The sequence below is a fragment of the Euleptes europaea genome, chromosome 6 (genome assembly GCF_029931775.1).
Source record: "Euleptes europaea isolate rEulEur1 chromosome 6, rEulEur1.hap1, whole genome shotgun sequence".
Taxonomy (NCBI): domain Eukaryota; kingdom Metazoa; phylum Chordata; class Lepidosauria; order Squamata; family Sphaerodactylidae; genus Euleptes; species Euleptes europaea.
In genome coordinates this window covers 23,753,649-23,773,787 of record NC_079317.1, presented here as the reverse complement: position 1 = coordinate 23,773,787, position 20,139 = coordinate 23,753,649, and the positions used below count along the sequence as shown (strand labels likewise).

The window sequence follows — 20,139 nt, the reverse complement described above, 5'->3', positions numbered from 1 at the left end:
TGGTTTTTGTTTATAACAAAGAGGGGGAAAATCACTAGGAAATGATGCAATTGTATGCTTCTAGGTTTTCAGGTAAGAATTATTGGGCAGTTGGGTCCATAACTTTTGCTATGAAGATAAAGTGGCATATTTGCTCATTAGCAATGGCCATTATGAATGGTCTGTTGAATTTGATAATGGTAGCAAGAGGGAATTCAGCAGAAGTTCGTTGAAACTCTAAAACCGTGACTGCCGCTGCCTCGGTGCCTCCCTCATGAACATCCAGCACAGCCTTGTGAACAGCCTGCAGGGGGAAAAGGAAGATTTTGTTTTATATGTAGAGGAAGAAAAAGATTTGGGTTTTATACCCCACTCTTCTCAACCTTTAAGGAATCTCAAAGTACCTTACAATCACCTTCCCTTCCCTTCCCCACAACAGACACCTTGTGAGGTAGGTAGGGCTGAGACAGTTCAGAGAGAACTGTGACTAGCCCAAGCTGGCTTCATCTGGAGGAGGAGGGAATCAAACCCACTTCTCCAGTTCAGAGTCCACCACTCTTAATTACTACACCAATATAGATAGACCTTGGTATGATTTTTCCTCTTTCTAGGAAATGGAGGATGGCCCTGGTGACAGGATGCATTGTTGCTACAACTGTGAGGGTATAATAACCCCCCCCCCTCTCTCTCTCATGGAAATACCAAGGAAAGTGGACTGACCTGTATGGCTTAGAACCAAAAGGGGAGAGGTATACATGTTGCAGCCTGTCGGTTGACTGAGAGAGCTGAAGAACCATCAAGTTGGTGGATCATCGAACCAGACGGCTGTTTGTGATTAAGCGCTGTATAGGGCAACGGGTTTCAGTAGCAGTCACAGACATCCCTGTTGGGAGACTGCTGAAAGAATGCACCACGTGTAGAGTTTAAGTGGACATTGGAATGCTGGAAAATATTGAAAAAGGAGCTGATGAAGAACTGAAGAATCGAAATGGCTGTCTGGTTTGATGATCCACTGGCTTGATGGTCAGATGACCCACTGATTCTCTGGAGGAAGGAAACATAGATTTATACCAAGTACAGAACTAACAAAGACTGTTGATTATTGCATTCTGAGTAACTTACCTTGCTTTTTTGTACATTGTGATAATTACTGGGTTGGCTGCATGCTGCATAAGTTGGCTGTTGGCTGCATAAGTTGGTCATTCTGTATATGTATTGTCTATGACTTGTCCATATAAGTCTATAAATTGGAACACCTCAGTTCAACACATATACGAGTATTCACTCTGTAGTGGTATTTTGTACAGAGCCTATTGACTAGTGAGTTCAACCTCCAGGTAGTGGCTGGAGATCTCCTGCTATTACAGCTGATCTCCAGGCGATAGAGATCAGTTCACCTGGAAAAAATGGCTGCTTTGGCAATTGGACTCTTTGGCATTGAAGGCCCTCCCCTCTCCAAACCCCATCTCACACTCCATCCCCAAAATCTCCAGATATTTCCCAACCTAGAGCTGGCCACACTACAAAGGAGGAAGATGGGGAGGGAGAGAGCAAGAGTGCATCTGCATGGCACAAACTTCTATCTATCTATCATCTGTCATCTATCTATCATCTATCTATCTGTCACTCAGACCTCCTATATATGTGGCAAAGTAAGATGGTATTAGCCGTAAGTAGAACAGACTGCAGCAATTCAGATTGCTGGTGGAAGAACTGTTCCTTAATATTTCTCTGAATCAAAATTTCTCTGTAAGTAACAAACAAACACAGCAAGATGTTGTTCCAGCTGGTATCTCCCTCCTGTGTTAGATTATTTTACTTGCAGGGAATTTTTCTCAAGGGAGCATTCAACAACAGGTTCTGCCACCTGCAACACAAAACACTAACTGTCCATTCTGCCAGCCAAAGACTTTGCTACCTCATTCTACAGCATGGGTAGAAAAATCATCACTGGCACAGCGTTCGGGTAATGCAAGAGAACTAAGTGCGTTCAGGACTTTAATTTGTTGTGGGTGTAATAAGCAGATTTTTGTGATGAGCAGCTGGAGGGCAAACCCTCAGTCCTTTCCTTAGGATTGAAAAACATCCTACAACAGGCTATGAGTGATTAGACTAAGGACTAATTACTGCATTGTACTTAGACTGCATACTTAGACTGCATACTTAGACTACAAGTGTGGTGAAGTTGTGACATATGTTCCTGATGGAGTCTGGTCGCCACAAGTACAACACACAGATTCAATCTGGCCTCATCCCTTCCTTATTTAATCTTATTGCTTTTATTTAATCTATTATTTCCAGGAGATGTTTAGAGGTTATTTTGTCACTTGTTGCTGACCCAGTGCTATCAGTTTACAGTGGCATTTTTTAACCATTAACTCACTTGACCTTAACAATAAAGACTCAGACACAGCTTATTATTTTTTTGGAGGAATGGCCACAACTTTTATTGGCAAACAGCTGTTTTGTGCCTTTGCGTGGCATGGGAACTGGATGGATATCAGCTGCCACCTTGTGGACTGATGTAACCTGTCCTCCAGCAATCCCCCTGGGAGGGGTGCAAAGGATGGCGGATCTGGAAATCACCTGGGCTTCAGTCACTTGGTGGTTCCCCCGCCACTTGGGTAGAGGCTCTCCTAAGCTGCCCCCGATCTTGGCACCCAGAGCCAAGCCTCCCACAAAACCCCTTATTGGGGTTCCCAAAATGCAGCGAGGAGCACGCAGGCCACTCGCCCCTAATAAGCAAATCCAGTCCCATGCCTACACCGCCAAGTTGTGACAAAATTTAACAATTAATCAAACTCCTTAAATGAGGGAAGGGTGGGTGGGACAAAATCGGAGACGGGCTGAAGCAAGCTGCTGACCCACCCCTCCTTTTATGCCGAGCTGGAGGACCGGAGTGAAAACTCCCCTCCAGCTCCTCTTTTTTTCCGCCTGGACTGGCCAAGCTCCCTATTGGCCCTTTTCAAGCCCCTCTGCCGGGGAGTGATTGGGACGAGCTCCAGCAAGCCCCCAGGACCCGATGCAGCCCGGTTGGGACCTTTTGCCGCCAAAAGCCGCGGCCCAACCCCAACTGCTGCCGCCGTTCTCCCACACAGGGCCCCTAACCTTGGCTCCGGGTGAGTCCGGAACCATTAGATTATAGTAAAAACCCCTGAACATTGCCCATGAAACCTATTAAAAACAATTGTTTAAAGAAAAAAATATGGCAAATTTAGCTTCAAACCACTTGCATACTTACTTTGGAAACCTTCAGATTGCGTTGTCCAGTAACCCCAGACAGATCAGCATAATCAGTGAAGACATCATTCACACCCAGTCTCTGCAATAGACCTCTGACATCATAGGATCCAGAAATGGAAAATTTTGGAATATACAATTCTATTTTTCTAGTTAATAGCAAACAAAAGAGAAACACAGAAAAAACAGATGTTCAGGATCAAATGTTTCAATTGTCTGAGATGCATACCATTAACAAGGGCATAATTTAGAATTTTTATTCTGGTGCCTTGGTTGTGCCCAGTGTATTCTGTTTTCTTTGATGGCTTATAGGTTTATTTTCTGTCTTTTTTATGGTATCAGAGACTCATTAGAGGAACAATGTTGTGCAGCAGTACTGATCCTTGTGGGTTCACACTGCTTACTTCCTTTTTTAAAAAAATGTTATTTACAAGTCACCACTAGTCAAACAAGATTTGATATTCTATCATTCGGGTTGCCAGGTTCCTCTTTGCCACTGGTGGGAGGTCTTTGGGGTAGAGCCTGAGGAAGCAGGGTCTGGGGAGGGACTTCAATGCCATAGAGTCCTATTGCCAAAGCGGCCATTTTCTCCAGGTCAACCGATCTCTATCAGCTAGAGATCAGTTGTAATAGCTGGAGATATCCAGATACTACCTGGAGGTTGACAACCCTATCTATAACATATTAAATGAGACAAAGAGTGGAAGTTATCAAATACAGCACCAAAATCAGTGAAACAAATAAACTATAAAAATGCATAATATTGGGGTAGATGGGGGGCTAGTGGGGCCCAATAGTTATGATGATTGACCAGCTCTGAGGAGACATTGAGGCTGGGCAGAGAGGAGGGGATTTGAAGGAAACGTTATCAGTGTGATGAAACAGAACTCCTGAGTTTCAGTTGCCCCAAAATGGAAAAAAAAAATGGGAGGAAGGGTTATCAGCATGGAGAAACAGGACACTGGAGTTACAATTGCCCCAGACTGAATAACCAGACAGGCTCCATTACACCAAAGCAAGTAAATGTCATTAAACAAACACAAACTGCCATGGCACCTAACCAGTTAAAAGCAACTTACACAGAGGGCTTCAAATGTTTAGAAGCCTCTGTGGGAAATCAGCCAATGGAAGGAGCAGCTGTCACTTTAAGCACGGGGAATGCCAGAATATGAGTAATCTTAACACCAGAGAGAGGCATTGAGTCCTGATGACAGTGAACCAGTCGTAGCGGATTGACTCCATTTATTAGCATGAAGGGATTCAGGTAGGGTTGCCAACCTCCAGGTACTATCTAAAGAAACTGGCACATTTGCTGAACAATCACAAGTTGAATATAACAACAGCACCTTCAAGCTCAAGTTTAACAAAATTTTACTATACATATTATCAGTATGTGAAATCCTCAAAAAAGGGGAAAAAATAATCCAAGCAGATAAGACGGCCAAGGTAAGTAAATACAAGAACATATAAATGTCAAAATTATATACTCTCCTTAATTGTTTCCTTTGCTTTTCAGGAATCTGATGTCCAGAGACTCTACCCAAAGGCAGGATGCAGACGAGAATTCCAAGTTCCAAATCAAAAGTCCAGATGCCCGGCTGCCTCACCAGGGCACTCAAATGGTCCAAAATGAAACCAAAACAATGTCCAGAACAAAGTCCAAAGAATAAAGTCCAAAACGACACTTCCGGATTTGTGCACGTTTCGCAATAAAGTTGCTTCATCAGTTGTTTTCTAATGTCATTTCATGCAAATAGCTTTGAGTGCGAATGGGTTCAGAGACCTCCTTCATAGACCAGCCGACCCCTAGGGTTCTTTTCTATCTCTGATATTAGAAAACAACTGATGAAGCAACTTACTGATAATATATATAGTAAAATTTTGTTAAACTTGAGCTTGAAGGTGCTGTTGTTATATTCAACCTCCAGGTACTAGCTCCTGCTATTACAACTGATCTGCAGCTGATAGAGATCAGTTCACCTGGAGAAAATGGCCACTTTGACAATTGGACTCTATGGCATTGAAGTCCCTCCCCTCCCCAATCCCTGCCCTCCTCATACTCCACCCCAAAAAACCTCCCGCCGGTGGTGAGGAAGGACCCTAGATTCAGGGTCTGAGGTTAGTGTCATCAAACCTCACTTGGTCAAATCAGCCTAGTGGGGGGGTGGGGGTGGGATCATAATTAAAGGGCTGGGGGACCTTCTTTCCCAGTGCCTGGTTATATAAATTAGTATGTAAGAATTCTGATGCAGTGTTTAAATGTGCTTTATGTTTTTTTTTTCTTCCCAGGTTGTAATTCTGGCAAATATAAGTAAGTAAATGAGCAATGAATGGGTGTGCATTCGGCAAAGCTGAACTGAAAAAAACGCTCCCTTTAAACAGTAGCTGGCAAATCCCGATCCCAAAAGAAGCCGAAAAAATTCAGCTTTTGGGGGGATCATTTTGGGATCTTTTAAAAGGAAGAAAAACCACTTCAGCACATTCATACTGAGAACTTTAAAGTTGAAACTCCACCTGCATACTTCTCTGGTATAGTCTATGGGGAATCTTTCTGGGGCTCTGAGGGGGAGGGGGGCTGTTGTTTTTTTTAAGGTAGAGGCACCAAATTTGCAACATAGCTTGCAGTGACTGTCCTTAGAAGAACCCCCATGTTTGGTAAGATTGAGTGAAGGGGGTCCAATTTTATGGTCCCCCAAATGGAGGAAAAGAGCCCCGTGGCGCAGAGTGGTAAGCTGCAGCACTGCAGTCAAAAGCTCTGCTCATGACCTGAGTTCGATCCCAACGGAAGTTGGTTTCAGGTGGCCGGCTCAAGGTTGACTCAGCCTTCCATCCTTCCCAGGTTGGTAAAATGAGGACCCAGCTTGCTGGGGGTAAAGGGAAGATGACTGGGGAAGGCACTGGCAAACCACCCCGTAAATATAGTCTGCCTAGAAAACGTTGGGATGTAACGTCACCCCATGGGTCAGGAATGACCCGGTGCTTGCACAGGGGACCTTTACCTTTATAAATGGAGGAAAAATGGGGACTCATAAATTGGACTCCCTGACACAATCAAACTTGGGGGTTCTTCTAAGGCAAGTCACCAGCAGCTATGCTGCAAATTTGGTGCCTCTGCCTTAAAAACAGCCCCATCAGAGCCCCAGTAGGATTCCCCATAGGCTATACTGAAACTAAACATTTCTCCTTGGAACCCCACCCCCCAAAACAACAACAACAACCCATACTGGTATGGGTATTTCGGAAAATTTGGGAATCCCTGAAGTTTTCGGGTCCAATATACTCAAATTTGAATTTTCCTCAATTTGTTTTGCATCTATTAGTGATCCCTGGCCCTAAGAATGTCTGACTGTCCTCAACCAGAGCCAGGGCATTTTTGGCCCTGGCTCCATCCTGGTGGAACTCTCTGTTGAATGAGACGTCACTTGAGCCCTGTGCGACTTGGCCCAGTTCTGCAGGGCTTGCAAGACAGAGATGTTCCGCCTGGCTTATGTACTTGGTCATGGCCACCTTGCAGAACCATCTCTCCCTATAGTAGAATAGGGGTTCTGACTCGTGCCCTGTAGGACTTGGCCCAGTTCCACAGGGCTTGCAAGAAAGAGATGTTCTGCCAGGCTTATGGTTGAGGACAGTGATGGCGCTACATCTTTAAGTTAGCCTCTGTCTCCCCATCTTCCCCTCCTTGAATTTATGAATCCAGACGGTTGAGTCATGGCTGCCTTGCAGAACCATCTCTCCCTATAGTAGAATAGGGGATCTGGCACCATCAATAGGAAAATGTACTGATTTAGTGTTGTATTAACTGTATTTTAAATTTTAGTATTATTGTGTATGTATATCTATGGTGTTACCAGCCCTGAGCCCGATTCTGCAGGGGGGAGAGCAGGGTATAAATAAAATTTCTATACTATTCTAATACAGCATCCGTTCTCATAATAGAACAAAATGAAAACGTACTCATATTTCGCAGATATATTCCATTTTGTAAAATCTTCTCCTGACAAACCATCCTCCACAGCCTTCAGTTTCCCTTGGTCAGGCATAATAAACCATGCTGAGGAATCTCCCTTGTAAGGCACTTTGACTACCCAAGAAGACAGGTCTTCATCACGGAGAAAATTATAAGAACCTTTTTGATACATCATGTTCACCTTCACTGTTGTTTTGGCATCTACAAAGAAATCTGTTTCCCTGGTCAATACGTGGTTAAAAGGAATTTCCCAGGATGCTAAGGAGAAAAAGAACAGGTACACTGAGTAGGGTAAATGCTGATTCACACACATGCACATTACTGTAGAACAGCTGTATGCTTAATTGTAAGACGACACTAAACACAAGAGCCCAGGAATTCTGTTCTAAATGTCTAATGTCCAAGTGAAGATATTATTTAAGCTAGTTGGGTAACACAACATGAGATGGCAAAACAACAACAACAAAACTAGAAGGTAAAGCAGTGGGATGCATGAGGGCATATACACATTAACTCAACTTTTGGTCCAAAAGCAAAGCTTTGTATCCTACAGTCTGCTCAGCGGTGTTTGAAGCCTTCCTATAGCCTAAGGAGCCTAAAGGTAAAGGTAGTACCCTGTGCAAGCACTGGGCCATTCCTGACCCAAGGGGTGATGCCACATCCTGATATTTACTAGGCAGACTGTGTTTACAGAGTGGTTTGCCTTTGCCTTAACCAGTCATCTACACTTTACCCCAAGCAAGGTGGGTACTCATTTTACTGATCTCGGAAGGATGGAAGGCTGAGTCAACCTCAAGCTAGTTACCTGAAACCGACTTCTGTTGCGATCCAACTCAGGTCATGAGCAGAGCTTGGACTGCAGTACTGCAAGCTGACCACTCTGCGCCACGGGGCTCTTATTCTAAGGAGCCTACATTGAGGTAAATGGCTCATCTTCCAGTGGAAAAGCCACTTTTGTCAGAGGAGGGGTTTATAGGCTGGAGGAAGGCTGGAGAAGGAAGTGGTAGGATACAAGCTAAAATGTCTTGCCATAGAACTCTCTACTGTTATTCCTGGCTATAAAGCTGAAATTCTGCCACCAATATTTATTTCCAATTACCATTATTTACCTTTGAAGAAGATGTAGTTTAGAAGAACCATTACAGTACTTGGATCTAGCCCCTGGATGGCTTGGGTGATTTTCCCATTCGTTTTGTCCTTTACATATTCATTTATCTCGTTTTCTGCTGCTGCAGAGTTCTTGAAGCAAGTTGAAATGGCTTCAGCTTCATACAAGGTTTTGACATTGTTCAGAAATTCAGGCAACAATTGTGATGACTCTTCTACGAACAAAGCATTCCCAATATTCGTCTGTGTTACATTATTGGGTTGGTTAAGCGTGCGGATGAGTAGGTTAAATCCTCTATGGATCTCATTCTCTTCAGTGTCTGACAGGTTGAAACCAAGTCCATTGAAAATCTGGCGATGGGTTTCCGCTTTAGCTCCCATGGCAAGCATGGCAAAGGCTGTGGAGATGCTCAGGGGAGAGAAGAAGACGTTTTGGGGAGGTGTGTCTGAAGCCATGAGCTTGTACAATCTGAATGCAAATTCGGCATTTTCCTCAACGATCTTGTCATAGCCAGTTGCTTCAGTTCCCTGCCCTTCTGCAGGAGGCTGATATTGATGTTCAAGACGGTTTTTACCTCCGCTGTGCTCCTGTTCCTTGTGTTGTTCTGGGACATGATGGCAATGGACTTGAAGGCCAGATAATAGTATGGAGAGGCAGAGGATGAACATCATTGGAACTTGTGGTGGCAGGGCCCTGAGTAAATTTCAGTCAACTGTATACTGCAAAGAAATTTGATATTAGAAAATATCTAAAATGTTTTTTATAGTTTTATTTTTTAAATTATCAAAACATTCTAAGTATTAAAATCTGTAATTGGGATATTTTACCATTTACTCTAGATGGATAGTTTACTTTTTTCTTTTTTTAAAAAAGGAATGTTAAATAATACTGGAATAATTAATAAGGGTAGAAGTGTTTTATAATAATGTTGAGGGTAATTTGCAGAGCATTCCCTTTTGCCTTCAGGCAGCTTCGGTGTTCTTTTCTTTCAGAAGTTTAAGCCTGATAACACAACTTACAGCACATTCCTGAAATGCGCTGGTGGTACTTACCATAGTCCTTAGGAGGCTGACGAAGGCCTCCGCCGGTACTGTGGCCCACAGCGCCGGTGCCCGGAAGGCGCACACTGGCGTTGGTGGCCCCAGTGCCAGCGTGCAGGCTGGTCCACCGGTCCCCGGCCGCTGCCATAGCAGTGCTGGGCCTGGACGTTGCCGCAGCCTCCCGCCGGCCTCTGGCCACCGGCACAAGCTGCAGCGGCGACCCGGGAGGCATTTTCGGCACCCCGGGAGGCGTTCCCGGGGCATTCTGTCGCCGGCTTGGGGGCGGGGCCGACGTTAGTTGGCCTCCTGAGCTATTTTGGCTCAGGAATGCCCCTTTTTTTGTTGAGATATGCCAGCTTTTTGCAACCCTATGAGGGTTGCACGGGGTTTTTGTACCGGGTAGACACCGCTGGGTTGCCTGCTAAGCCTGGCGCAGGCATTCCTTTCAGGAATGCACTGTTAGAATCCATTTAATTCTGCTGTTGTCTTTAATGGGTTTTTAGGCACTCAGCCCTACATTCAGCTAAAGAAATATTCTGTATTCTTTGAAAACAGAAATAACTGTTTGGGATAAGAATGTCTTGATTTTCTGTGCAGCAGAAGGAAACCCAATTATTTGCCTTGGATAAACGGTTTTGTAATAATTTTAGTATTGGGCTCCTCTGTGCTAGATTGTTCCACCTTTCATAGTGCCTATGGTTTGGTAATAAAGTTCTGTACTCAAGGTGGGAGAGATTTCTATCCTAACCTGCTCAAAGACACTCTGTCCCAAAACTTTGTTCCATCCATAATAAAACAGTGCATTCAGCCTAAAATAAATAAATAAATTAAGCTTTATATTTAAATGGCTTTAGTCATTTTGCTTTAATCATGAAAGTAGGACAAACATGAAGTATTTTGCCTAGAGCATGAATATGAGTTGATCGAAAAGTTTAGAATAATGTGTATCATACTCACAGTCTTCTGAAGAAACGTATTACATCTGACTCTTCTACAATACTCCTTCCTCAGTTATTTATCTAGCATGCTTATCAAATGGCCAGTGTTGCTTATTAACCAATTAAGCTGAGCAAATATTGATTATGTATCTGGGACAGAAAACAAATAATCATTAATTGGATTTTTAGCTAATCTCTGCAGTTTGTTTAGTGGGGCTGGGTTTTTTTCCCAGAAGACTCTTTGACCCTCTCAAAATAAATATGATTTAACAACTCATGAGGATGTCCAGTGATTTAAGACCTCATGATGAAACAGATTATTTTATGTTTATTCACCAGCCAGGTTCATGAGCTAAGTATGTTATCAACGGTGCTGACTTCTGGGAATACTAACTTCTCAACTAAATGTGGCATACACAGAACCTTTTCAATATGTAGTCACTGCCGCCAGAATTGTATATGCAAGATACTGGAAAGATGCAAAGATACCAGATGTGGCTGAGTGGACTAACAAACTATTTGACTTTGCTTTGATGTCAAAATTGACATGTTTGATGAGAAGGAACTCAATCGATGAATACAAGCTGATATGGCAGCCCTTATATGAAAGATATTCATCTTTTGGTCTTTTAGAGGAAAGAGACTCAGGTTGACAAATTAAAAACCATAATGTTTTCTGTCCTGCAGCAGCACCAATGTAAAAAAACCTGTCTCTTGTCACTACCCACCTCACCTGTACAGGTAAGGGCGCAGAGAGCAGGGCATCAAAAGAAGATATTAATTGGTAGCTGGGCAATATCAGTGGATTAAACCCTCTGTGACTCAGTTGTCAAGAAGAAATAGGGCTGATTGTTACATACTGGTGGCACCTCGCTCCAGAGCCTGAATGATGTCTCCCTGTGGTTTCATGTAGTTGTTAAACAGCATAGAGGACAAGATGGATTCCCAAGCGACCCCATAGCATAAATGGTCCAGGGCTAAGCAGCAGTCGCCCAATACTATAATCTGGAATTCTTCAGCCAATTAGAAGCAGAATCATCAAAGCACAGTACCCCACTCCCAACTCAGTCAGCCTCTCTGGAAGGATCCCATGGACAATGGGATTAAAAACCACCAACAATTCCAGGAGAATCAGCAGGGACACACTGCCCTGTCACTCTCCCAGGGAAGATCATTGGGCAGGGTGACCAAGACTGTTTCTGACCAAGGCTCTTTCTGTCTCAAACTAGGGCCTGAATCCAGTTTGAAAGGGGTCTAGGAAAAAGAAGTTGAAAGTGTGTTTTAAAATTCCTACAATTAAGCAGTGATATTTTTTCAAGGAAAGATTTGCAGTAACATTTTGTCTTAATTCTAGTTACATTTTGGTGGTTTTGACAACTTAATGGAGGCTGCATCTATCAATAGTAAGTAGCCATGATGGTTACATATCTTTTCTGGGAATCAACAACAGGATGATCGGAACTTGTCTACCTAGCTTAATCCATGTCCAGTATTTATTGTTAAACATTAAGCAAAACAAACATGGATGTATGGAACAAAATGTGAAGGAATAGATTTGCCTTTGCAGTTCGCATGTTTATATCAGTACTCAAGATAAGTGTCATTTGAATGGTCCCTAACCTTGGAGGTCTCATGCCATTAATTTCCTGGTAGTCCAATTTGAGCCAATGAGTATGGGATTTTGTTTCCTATTTTTGCCTTGCAGAATATGGGAGAAGACTATAGTTCCAAATTTTCTTGGGACAGTATCAAAACTCACAATACCCTGCCCAAAAGTGCTTGTATGTAATAGGTCAATTTCTTACATTGTGTGTTTTCTAAGGATGTTGGAGGACAGAACAGGCAAGGAAGCGCCACTCCAACATCAGAAACCCACAGAAGAGACTACTTTTACCATATGCTTGCATGTATAAAGTACCGTCAAGTCACAGCCCATTGATGGTGACTCCTCATGTGATTTTCAAGGCAAGAGATGTTCAAAGGTGGTTTGCATAGTGTCTCCGGCCTTACTTGGTGGTCTCCCATCCAAGTACTAACCAAGGCTGATCCTGTTTAGCTTTTGAGAGCTGACGAGATCAGGCTAGCCTGGGCCATCTTGCTTGGGCTTTTGCCATATCATGTATCTCCAAGAGCTGCTTGCCTGCAACTATTAAATTGTGTCACTAGCTTTCTTCCCAAGGGTGTTGCCCATAATAAATAGAAAAGTCGTTGCCGGTTCTCTTGACATCTGATGTGTTGAGGTTATGGAACATGGCCTTTTCAGCAGTGGCACTCTAATTCTAGAGTTTCCCCTCCAATGGCGTTTGCTCTGCTCCTTCCTTGTTGGCCTTCTGACACCAGACCTATTTTGGTCTCTAACATTATCAATTGTTTTGGATGCCATTATCTAATTAGGAGGCTTTTTTGTGCTGAGTTTGTGTGTGTGTTAAGTGCCATCAAGTCGCTTCTGACTCATGGTGACCCTATGAATGAAAGTCCTCCAAAATGTCCTATCTTTGACAGCCTTGCTCAGATCTTGCAAATTGAAGGCTGTGGAAAATATTGTCGAAGGCTTTCACGGTCAGAGTTCATTGGTTCTTGTAGGTTATCCGGGCTGTGTAACAGTGGTCTTGGTATTTTCTTTCCTGACGTTTCACCAGCAGCTGTGGCAGGCATCTTCAGAGGAGTAACACTGAAGGACAGTGAAGGCTGTGGCTTCCTTTATTGAGTGCATCTATTCATGTCAACCACTGAACGTCCTTTCGGCTTTAGTCCAATCGCAACATTAGTTTAGTTCTTGTATTATTATTCTGGATTGTGAGTTTTCTCAAAGAGTTTTCTCAAAGATGTCTTTTTTTTGAATGGCAGGCTACAGATAATGGAATAAACACAGACATGAAGTTTTATAAAACTAGCTGCCCTTTCTAGTTAATCAGAATTTCTAGCTACAATAACAGTGGTCTTCTGATTTCTTTTCCCCAGCTATAATTTAGAATCTTTTTTTTATATGCTTATAACGTATATAAAGCAGTATCTCACAGGATAGCTTTAGACACATGTGAAGTAACTCCAGTACAAAGGAGCTGTTGGAAGGAATGGATTGTGCAATGTCTAGGGTTGACAACCTCCAGGTAGTAGCTGGAGATCTCCTGCTATTACAACTGATCTCCAGCCGATAGAGATCAGTTCACCTGGAGAAAATGGCCACTTTGGCAAATGGACTCTATGGCATTGAAGTCCCTCCCTTTCCCAAACCCTGCCCTCTTTAGGCTCCACCCCAAAAATCTCCCACCGGTGGAGAAGAAGGACCTGGCAACCCTAGCAATATTGCTTTAGAGTTACAGAGGAGGGCAGAAGAGAGTTTACCTGGAACAGACATTAAGCTAACTGGCCTGTAATTTCCTGGATTCCCCTGGAACCTTTTTTATAAATGGGTGTTACATTGGTCATTCTCCAGTCCTGTGGTGCAGTGGGTGATCTAAGGGACATGCTACATATCATTGTTAGAAGTTCAGCAATTTCCCATTTGAGTTCTTGAAGAACTCTAGGTTGTATATTGTCTCGTCCCTGTGACTTGATAGTTTGCAGTTTGTCTAGATGTTCTAGGACTTCCTGCCTTGTTACCACTATTTGCCCCAGTTCCTCATTCTCCCCTTCCCAAAACCTCTGTTCAGGAGAAGGAATCTGCCCTAAATCTTCAACACTGAAGACAGATGAGAAGAATTCATGTAGTTTCTCAGCAATCTTCCCGTAGTGTTCCTTTATTCCCATTGTCATCCAATGATCCAACCGCTTCCCTAGCTGGTTTCCTACTCCTAATGGAAAGAATTTCTTATTCTTTGACTTGTGTTGACCATTTTTGCATAAATTTTCTTCTCCGCATAATCATCTATCTGCTGTTTAGCTGCTGTAGAATTCTGGAAGTATGAAGAAAAGGCTTCAGCTTGACGTAGGGTTTTGACAACCTCCAAAAATCTAGGCTGTACTTCCAATGCATCTTCAAAGAGAAAAGTGTTTCCTATTTTTGTCTGCATATTGTCTCTTGGAAGATTAAACCTGTGGATTAACTGTTGAAATACTCTCTGTACCTCCTCTACCTCAAGTTAAAATAATGACTTTTACAAAACTAACTCTGGGTTTCAGAGTTTGCATCCAGGACTTATATGTCAAAGGCTGTGAAGACCCTCAAGTCCGAGATAACATTTTTGTCAGCTCTGTCAGAATCCATTTGGTTGCATAAATCTGAATGCAATTTCAGCATTAAAGGGATTATCTTGTGTCGTATTAAAGGGATTATCTTGTGTCGTAAAGGGATTATCGTGTGTTGTATGTTCTTCTTCCAAACTGAGATGTTGATGTTCAGGTGGACTTTAAGTTTGATGGCTATTCTGAACATCATGAGGTCCTGTGAAGTAGGACTGCCATTTTCCAGGTAGAGATTACAACTGATCTCCAGGGGACAGAGATCAGTTCATCTGGATAAAATTGCCACTTTGGAAGGTGGACCCCATTGAAGTCCCTCCCCTCCCCAAACCCCACCCTCTTCAGGCTCAACCCCCCAAATTATCCAGGTATTTCCTGACCCAGAGCTGGCTACCTGCTGTGAAGTGATAACAGTGGAGCTGAAAACTACTGAGTAACAAGAAAAAGGTGTATCATCATGACCTATACTGGAATTTGTAACTGTTCTGTGTGGGGAAAATTGCTACCCTGTTCTGTACAAGTCCATAATGAAATTTAATGGGAATGTCTCTTGTACTGGCCCCAATAAAATAAACGGGAGTGGCAAGAAGGGTGGATTAAAATTTCAAAACATAGAATTGCACATTATAAATCACCTACTTGTGAGTTACATGTGAAGGGATATTAGAATTTTGGCTTCATATGGTATACTGTGAAATAACTTTGTATTACAGCCTTTCCATTTTTTTTCATTGTTTAATAAATCATTGAAATTATCTATAAAACTATGTGTTTGCCATTTTTGAAATTGCAGTGTTTCTACCTTTATACTGTGGTAAGTCACACTGATCACAGCCCATTTTTTTTAGAGAAGTCATAGTTCTCAAATCATTATCCAGAAAGTGAAACTATTTCAGATTCACTTAAGGCTTGTAATAGGAGCCTATCTCTGTTTCTTTAAGCAGCCATGATGTTGTCTTCTCTCTTCTCCCATGCTAGTAGCAAATCTTCAGGAGCTAGGCTGACCCCCCCCCCCAATTCCATGTGCTACTGAATTCAATCGATTCGAATTGCTCTGGTGCCCATTTTTAGGTACCCATCCTTACACAAGACAGAACAATTATTATAATTTTTTAGATATCAGAAAAAGTGGTTTTGTTGGGTGGTGGTGAAAGTGGTACCATATAGCAGAAGAGAAACAGATCTCCCCAATTCACATGACCTATGATGCTATCGTATTTTGGTCACATTATGAGAAGACAAGAGTCACTGGAAAAGACCGTCATGCTAGGAAAAGTTGAGGGCAGCTGCAGTAACTGAACAGATTTCGGAGTGCCTAACAAAGATGGTGGGGGATGTTCAAACTGCTCGGCACAGTCAATGATACAAAAGAATCCTATGAGATTACAATGTTTTAAAATAATTTTATTACACAAACACTTCAGTCAGTGTTTTTATTCATCCTCAGAGCAACGGGTTATGGCACTACCAGGGCTAGATTGAAAATGAGACAAACAGTGCAGTCCAAAGCAGAAGTTACACTCCCCTGAGTCAATTGAAATCAATAGGCTTAGAACTGTGTAACTCTATTTAGGATTGCACTGTAATGCAAAGGTAAAAATCCATTTTTCTGTCACCCTGAAAGGCTGTAATTTCAATCCTCTGGCTGGCAGCACAATATTCATTGTTTGGTTGGGCTCACAATTTTCCCCATTAAGATAATGGTTGCTTTTGATTTACTTCTGGGTGGTGAGGTGTCCCCCTGGAGGCATTAGCCCCCTGCTGTTACCTTTCTGGGATGCAGTTGTCCATGCCACTCTCTTGGGTGTGTGATGCCTCCTTGTGGTTATCCATCATGCTGCAGGGATTCTCAGCAGAGCACTAGGGTCGTACAATTTTTATTTTTTTTTGGTAAATCTCAAGTTCGGGTTTATTAGCATTTTTTTTTAGGTAAACCTGAAATAAGCTGAATACCCATATGGGTTATTCGGCTTTTTCGGGAATCACCTATTTGGCTTCAGGCAGATTCCCATGTTTTGGTATTCAGTCGACCCAAAACCCGAATATTGCCAAAACGGCTAATTTCGATGTGTAAAAAAATCTCTTCCACGGGTTAGAGCAGGATTGAATTCTTTCCTCCAGTAATCTTAGGACAAAAAGAAGAGACCACAGAGAAGTAAGTGTATTCATTCTCCAAAACATAAATTGTATATAATAGCCACATATGTAATCAAACATTTTTTTACCAATCCAAACCAGTTCTCCTAGAATTACAACTGGTCTCCAGACTACAGAGATCAATTCACCTGGAGAAAATGGAAGCTTCAGAGGGTGGACTCTGTGACATCACATCCCTTCTGAGTTCTTTCCCTTCCTCAAACTCTACTGTCCTCAGGCTCCACCACCAAATCTCCAGGAATTTCCCCAACCCAGAGTTGGCTACCCTAGGGAGGGGGATATATGCAGAGGCAGACTGGGAAGCAAGAATGGCCCTGGATTAAAAGCTTCAAAGTGGCACCCATGCATGCTTCTGGTTAGGTTTAAGGGTGGTACCTAGTTAGGGTTGCCAGGTCCCTCTTTGCCATCAGTGGGAGGTTTTTGGGGCAGAGCCTGAGGAAGACGGGGAGAAAAGGGACTTCAATGCCATAGAGGCCAATGCCAAAGTGGCCATTTTCTCCAGGTGAACTGATCTCTATCGGCTGGAGATCAGTTGTAATAGCAGGAGATCTCCAGCTACTATCTGGGGGTTGTACACAATCACAGCAGCATTGGCCACCCAAACCTGAGTATAAATAAACAATGAATATATGTTGTCTAATTGTGGTGGAATTAGCCAGTGTATTACCACCTCAAGCCACAAGATGGCAATCAATTATAACAATCCAGATCACAACCAAACTATTCTTCATGGATATTTGCTGCTGTTTCGATGCTGTTTTGTGTCGGAGGCAAATTTTGGTTATTCACTGCAGAGCCGTGTTTTCCCCCACTGAGCAAAATAAGCCGGTTTAAAAGAGAGGCAATCCAAACCACTTCTGAGCCGTACTTTCCAGTAAAAGAGCATTTTGTTGCTCGGATGCCCATGAAGAAATGTTTGCTTCGCTCCCCGGGACGTCTCCTTTCTCCTCCCCCAAGAACGGTGATTGGCTGGGGGAGTTGCCACTCTAACAACATCGCACCGGCAGGAGGGAGACCCAAAGCAGACTGGCTGCCCCTCTTCAGAAGGGTGATGGGGATTTTGGCTTGGATTTGCCGCTCTCAGGATGCCCCTCCCCAACACACACACACATAGGATCGCACCGGCTGGAGGGAGACCCAGAGCAGACTGGCTGCCTCTCTTCAGAAGGGTGACGGGAGTTTTGGCTTGGATTTGCTGCTCTCATGGTCCCCCCCCCACACACATAGGATCACACCGGATGGAGGGAGACCCAGAGCAGACTGGCTGCCCCTCTTCAGAAGGGTGACGGGAGGTTTGGCTTGGATTTGCTGCTCTCGGGATGCCCCCCCCCCAAACACACACACACAGGATCATGGGAAGAGTGGGCGGGATTAGGCGGATTTGGAGCGGTGAGTCATGAGCGGCAGCAGACGTAAGCAGCGCAGAGAAGTGCGCTGTTTCTCCCGTGAAAAATTGGGATGGGGGGTGAATCTGCACTGCCATGAAAAAGCTATTTAAATCAGTTTATTATTTGCTCCGATTCGAAACCGAAGCAAAATCCATTGTGAAGAATACCCCTAAGACTGTGAGAATGGGTGAAAACGCATGGTTGCTTTAGCCTCCTTTATTCCCTGTTTCAGCCAGGATTCAGCCAGGATCAACCGCATGAGTTTCGCTGAACATGCATTCGATCCTGGCTGAATCCTGCTGAAACAGGGAATAAAGGAGGCTAAAGCCACCATGCGTTTTCGATTCCAGCTGACAGAGTTCAATTAGTCCGAAGACAAATACATTCAAATAGTGGGAAAGTAAAGTGTGCCCGATGACCCTCACTGAAACAACAATGTCCACTTAATACCACTGACACCAGTTGGAGTTGAATTTCTCTGCTTGTGCCACCTTTTAAGGTACTCATCCTTATCTAAGACTGAAAAATTAATTCAATTTTTTGACATCAGAAACATTTTTTGGGGGGAGGGAGTGGAGTAGGTACTCAACTTTTCCCCTTACAGCAGAAGAGAAACACAATGTCAGCCCTAGGGCTGGTTCCAGGTTTTGAGGAGCCCTGGGCATAGAGTTCCCAGGGCTCCCTTCCCCTCTTCTATCCTCCACCAGGCTCTCACAAATGTTCTCCTTCCCTTCACCTGCCTGCATACATCCCACCTGCCTGTGTGTCCTTTCTTTGCCTACTTGTGAGCTCTCCCATTGCTTGTCCTCACCACTGTCTGGTGCTCTTTTGTGCAGTGAGTATAGCTGAGTTCATGGTGGAGCGCCAGCAAATGAGTGAGTGGGGAGGAACAGACCACAGATTCTCAGGGGCCTGGCAGCTGCCCCACCTCAGGGTAGGCTGAAGACGGCCCTGATCAGCCCCATCTTGATGATTGATGGTGCATTGGTGGTATCCAGACGTCTTATGCTGCATTGTGATATCTTTTTGATCTTTCTGAGCTTCTGGTTTAGTGATAAAGTGTTGCACTGGGAGTGGGAAAAATTCCCATGCAAATATCCTATAGATTTTGCATCTCAGATGTCTTACTTTGTAGGATAAAACATTGAATCTAGCCTTATTGATTAAGCCTTATTTAATCCTAGCACTGGATTGATATTGAGTTAATACTGATGACCTAAGTCACTAGAAAAAACTTGGGGGGGGATTAGATTGCATGATGTCTGTTTATCAATGGTATAGGGAAAAGACATGTTTCATACTTACAAATTCTTCCCCAAATCCCAGTGGCATTCAACTGGACTGGTTTGCTTCTGGCTTTCCCATGTATAAAGCAGGCATGCACAATATTCAGTATTCATTATTACCATTAAGTAGAGTAAATACAAACTGTCAAAGGAGGAGAAAGAGCAAATATGTTGCAATGGATCTGGAGTTGTCCTTTGTGCTTTTGGACAATGGTTTCAGATGTTGAGATGAAGCATCATTTGGATGATCTTTTAGTTTAGTGGCCTGAAATAAAAGTGGACCAGGAAGATTACTCTGTGTCTTGTCCTTTGAGGGCATGAGTCTTTGACCAGAATTTTACAACAAAGAGAAAACTCTGCTTAGTATTTTCTCCACTACAAGAGCAAACTTCAGAAACATGGCTTCTGTACTAGACTTGCATAGAACTATCCCCTGTGCTATTTGCTTCCTTTGGCTGGAGAAAGGTTAGCCCTCAGGAGCTGTTAAGAACCTCTTCCTGTCTCATACCTGCTGGATGCTCTGCTGCTTCTCAAGGTCCAAGAGTTGGGTTGTGCATATCGTTAAACCCAAACCGAAAATACCGTATGTACTCGAGTATAAGCCGACCTGAGTATAAACTGAGGCACCAAATTTTGCCTCAGATAAGGGAAAACTGTATTGGCCCGAGTATAAGCCGAGGGTCAATACTGCAGCACTCTAACATGGCAGCTGCCATTTAAAAATGGCGGCCGCCATTTTAGAGCGGAAGGACGATCTCGCCCCTGCCCTGGGTCGCCCTCCCGCCTAGGCTCCCGGGCCCTTAAGACCCACCCCGACCCCAGCGCCATCCTACGGGGGGAGGGCGAAGAGCCCC

General features: G+C 43.5%; 1 protein-coding gene across 1 annotated transcript; it reads right to left on the bottom strand.

The window, feature by feature from the left end:
• Positions 1-79: 79 nt before the first annotated feature.
• On the bottom strand, positions 80-8,965 carry LOC130479099 (plasma serine protease inhibitor-like). The gene is made up of 4 exons (XM_056851419.1): positions 8,296-8,965; positions 7,174-7,444; positions 3,221-3,368; positions 80-283 (listed from the first exon to the last, which is right to left on the bottom strand). Exons 1-4 carry the CDS (start codon positions 8,963-8,965, stop codon positions 80-82), a joined length of 1,293 nt encoding a protein of 430 aa, XP_056707397.1.
• Between the last annotated feature and the right edge of the window lie 11,174 nt (positions 8,966-20,139).

Coding starts and splice junctions, on each gene's coding strand:
- LOC130479099 (XM_056851419.1), bottom strand. CDS start 8,965: ATGATGTTCATCCTCTGCCTCTCCATACTATTATCTGGCCTTCAAGTC. Junction 7,445..8,295: donor AAACTACATCTTCTTCAAAG/GTAAATAATGGT, acceptor TTTTCTCCTTAG/CATCCTGGGAAATTCCTTTT. Junction 284..3,220: donor GCAATCTGAAGGTTTCCAAA/GTAAGTATGCAA, acceptor TTCCCCCTGCAG/GCTGTTCACAAGGCTGTGCT.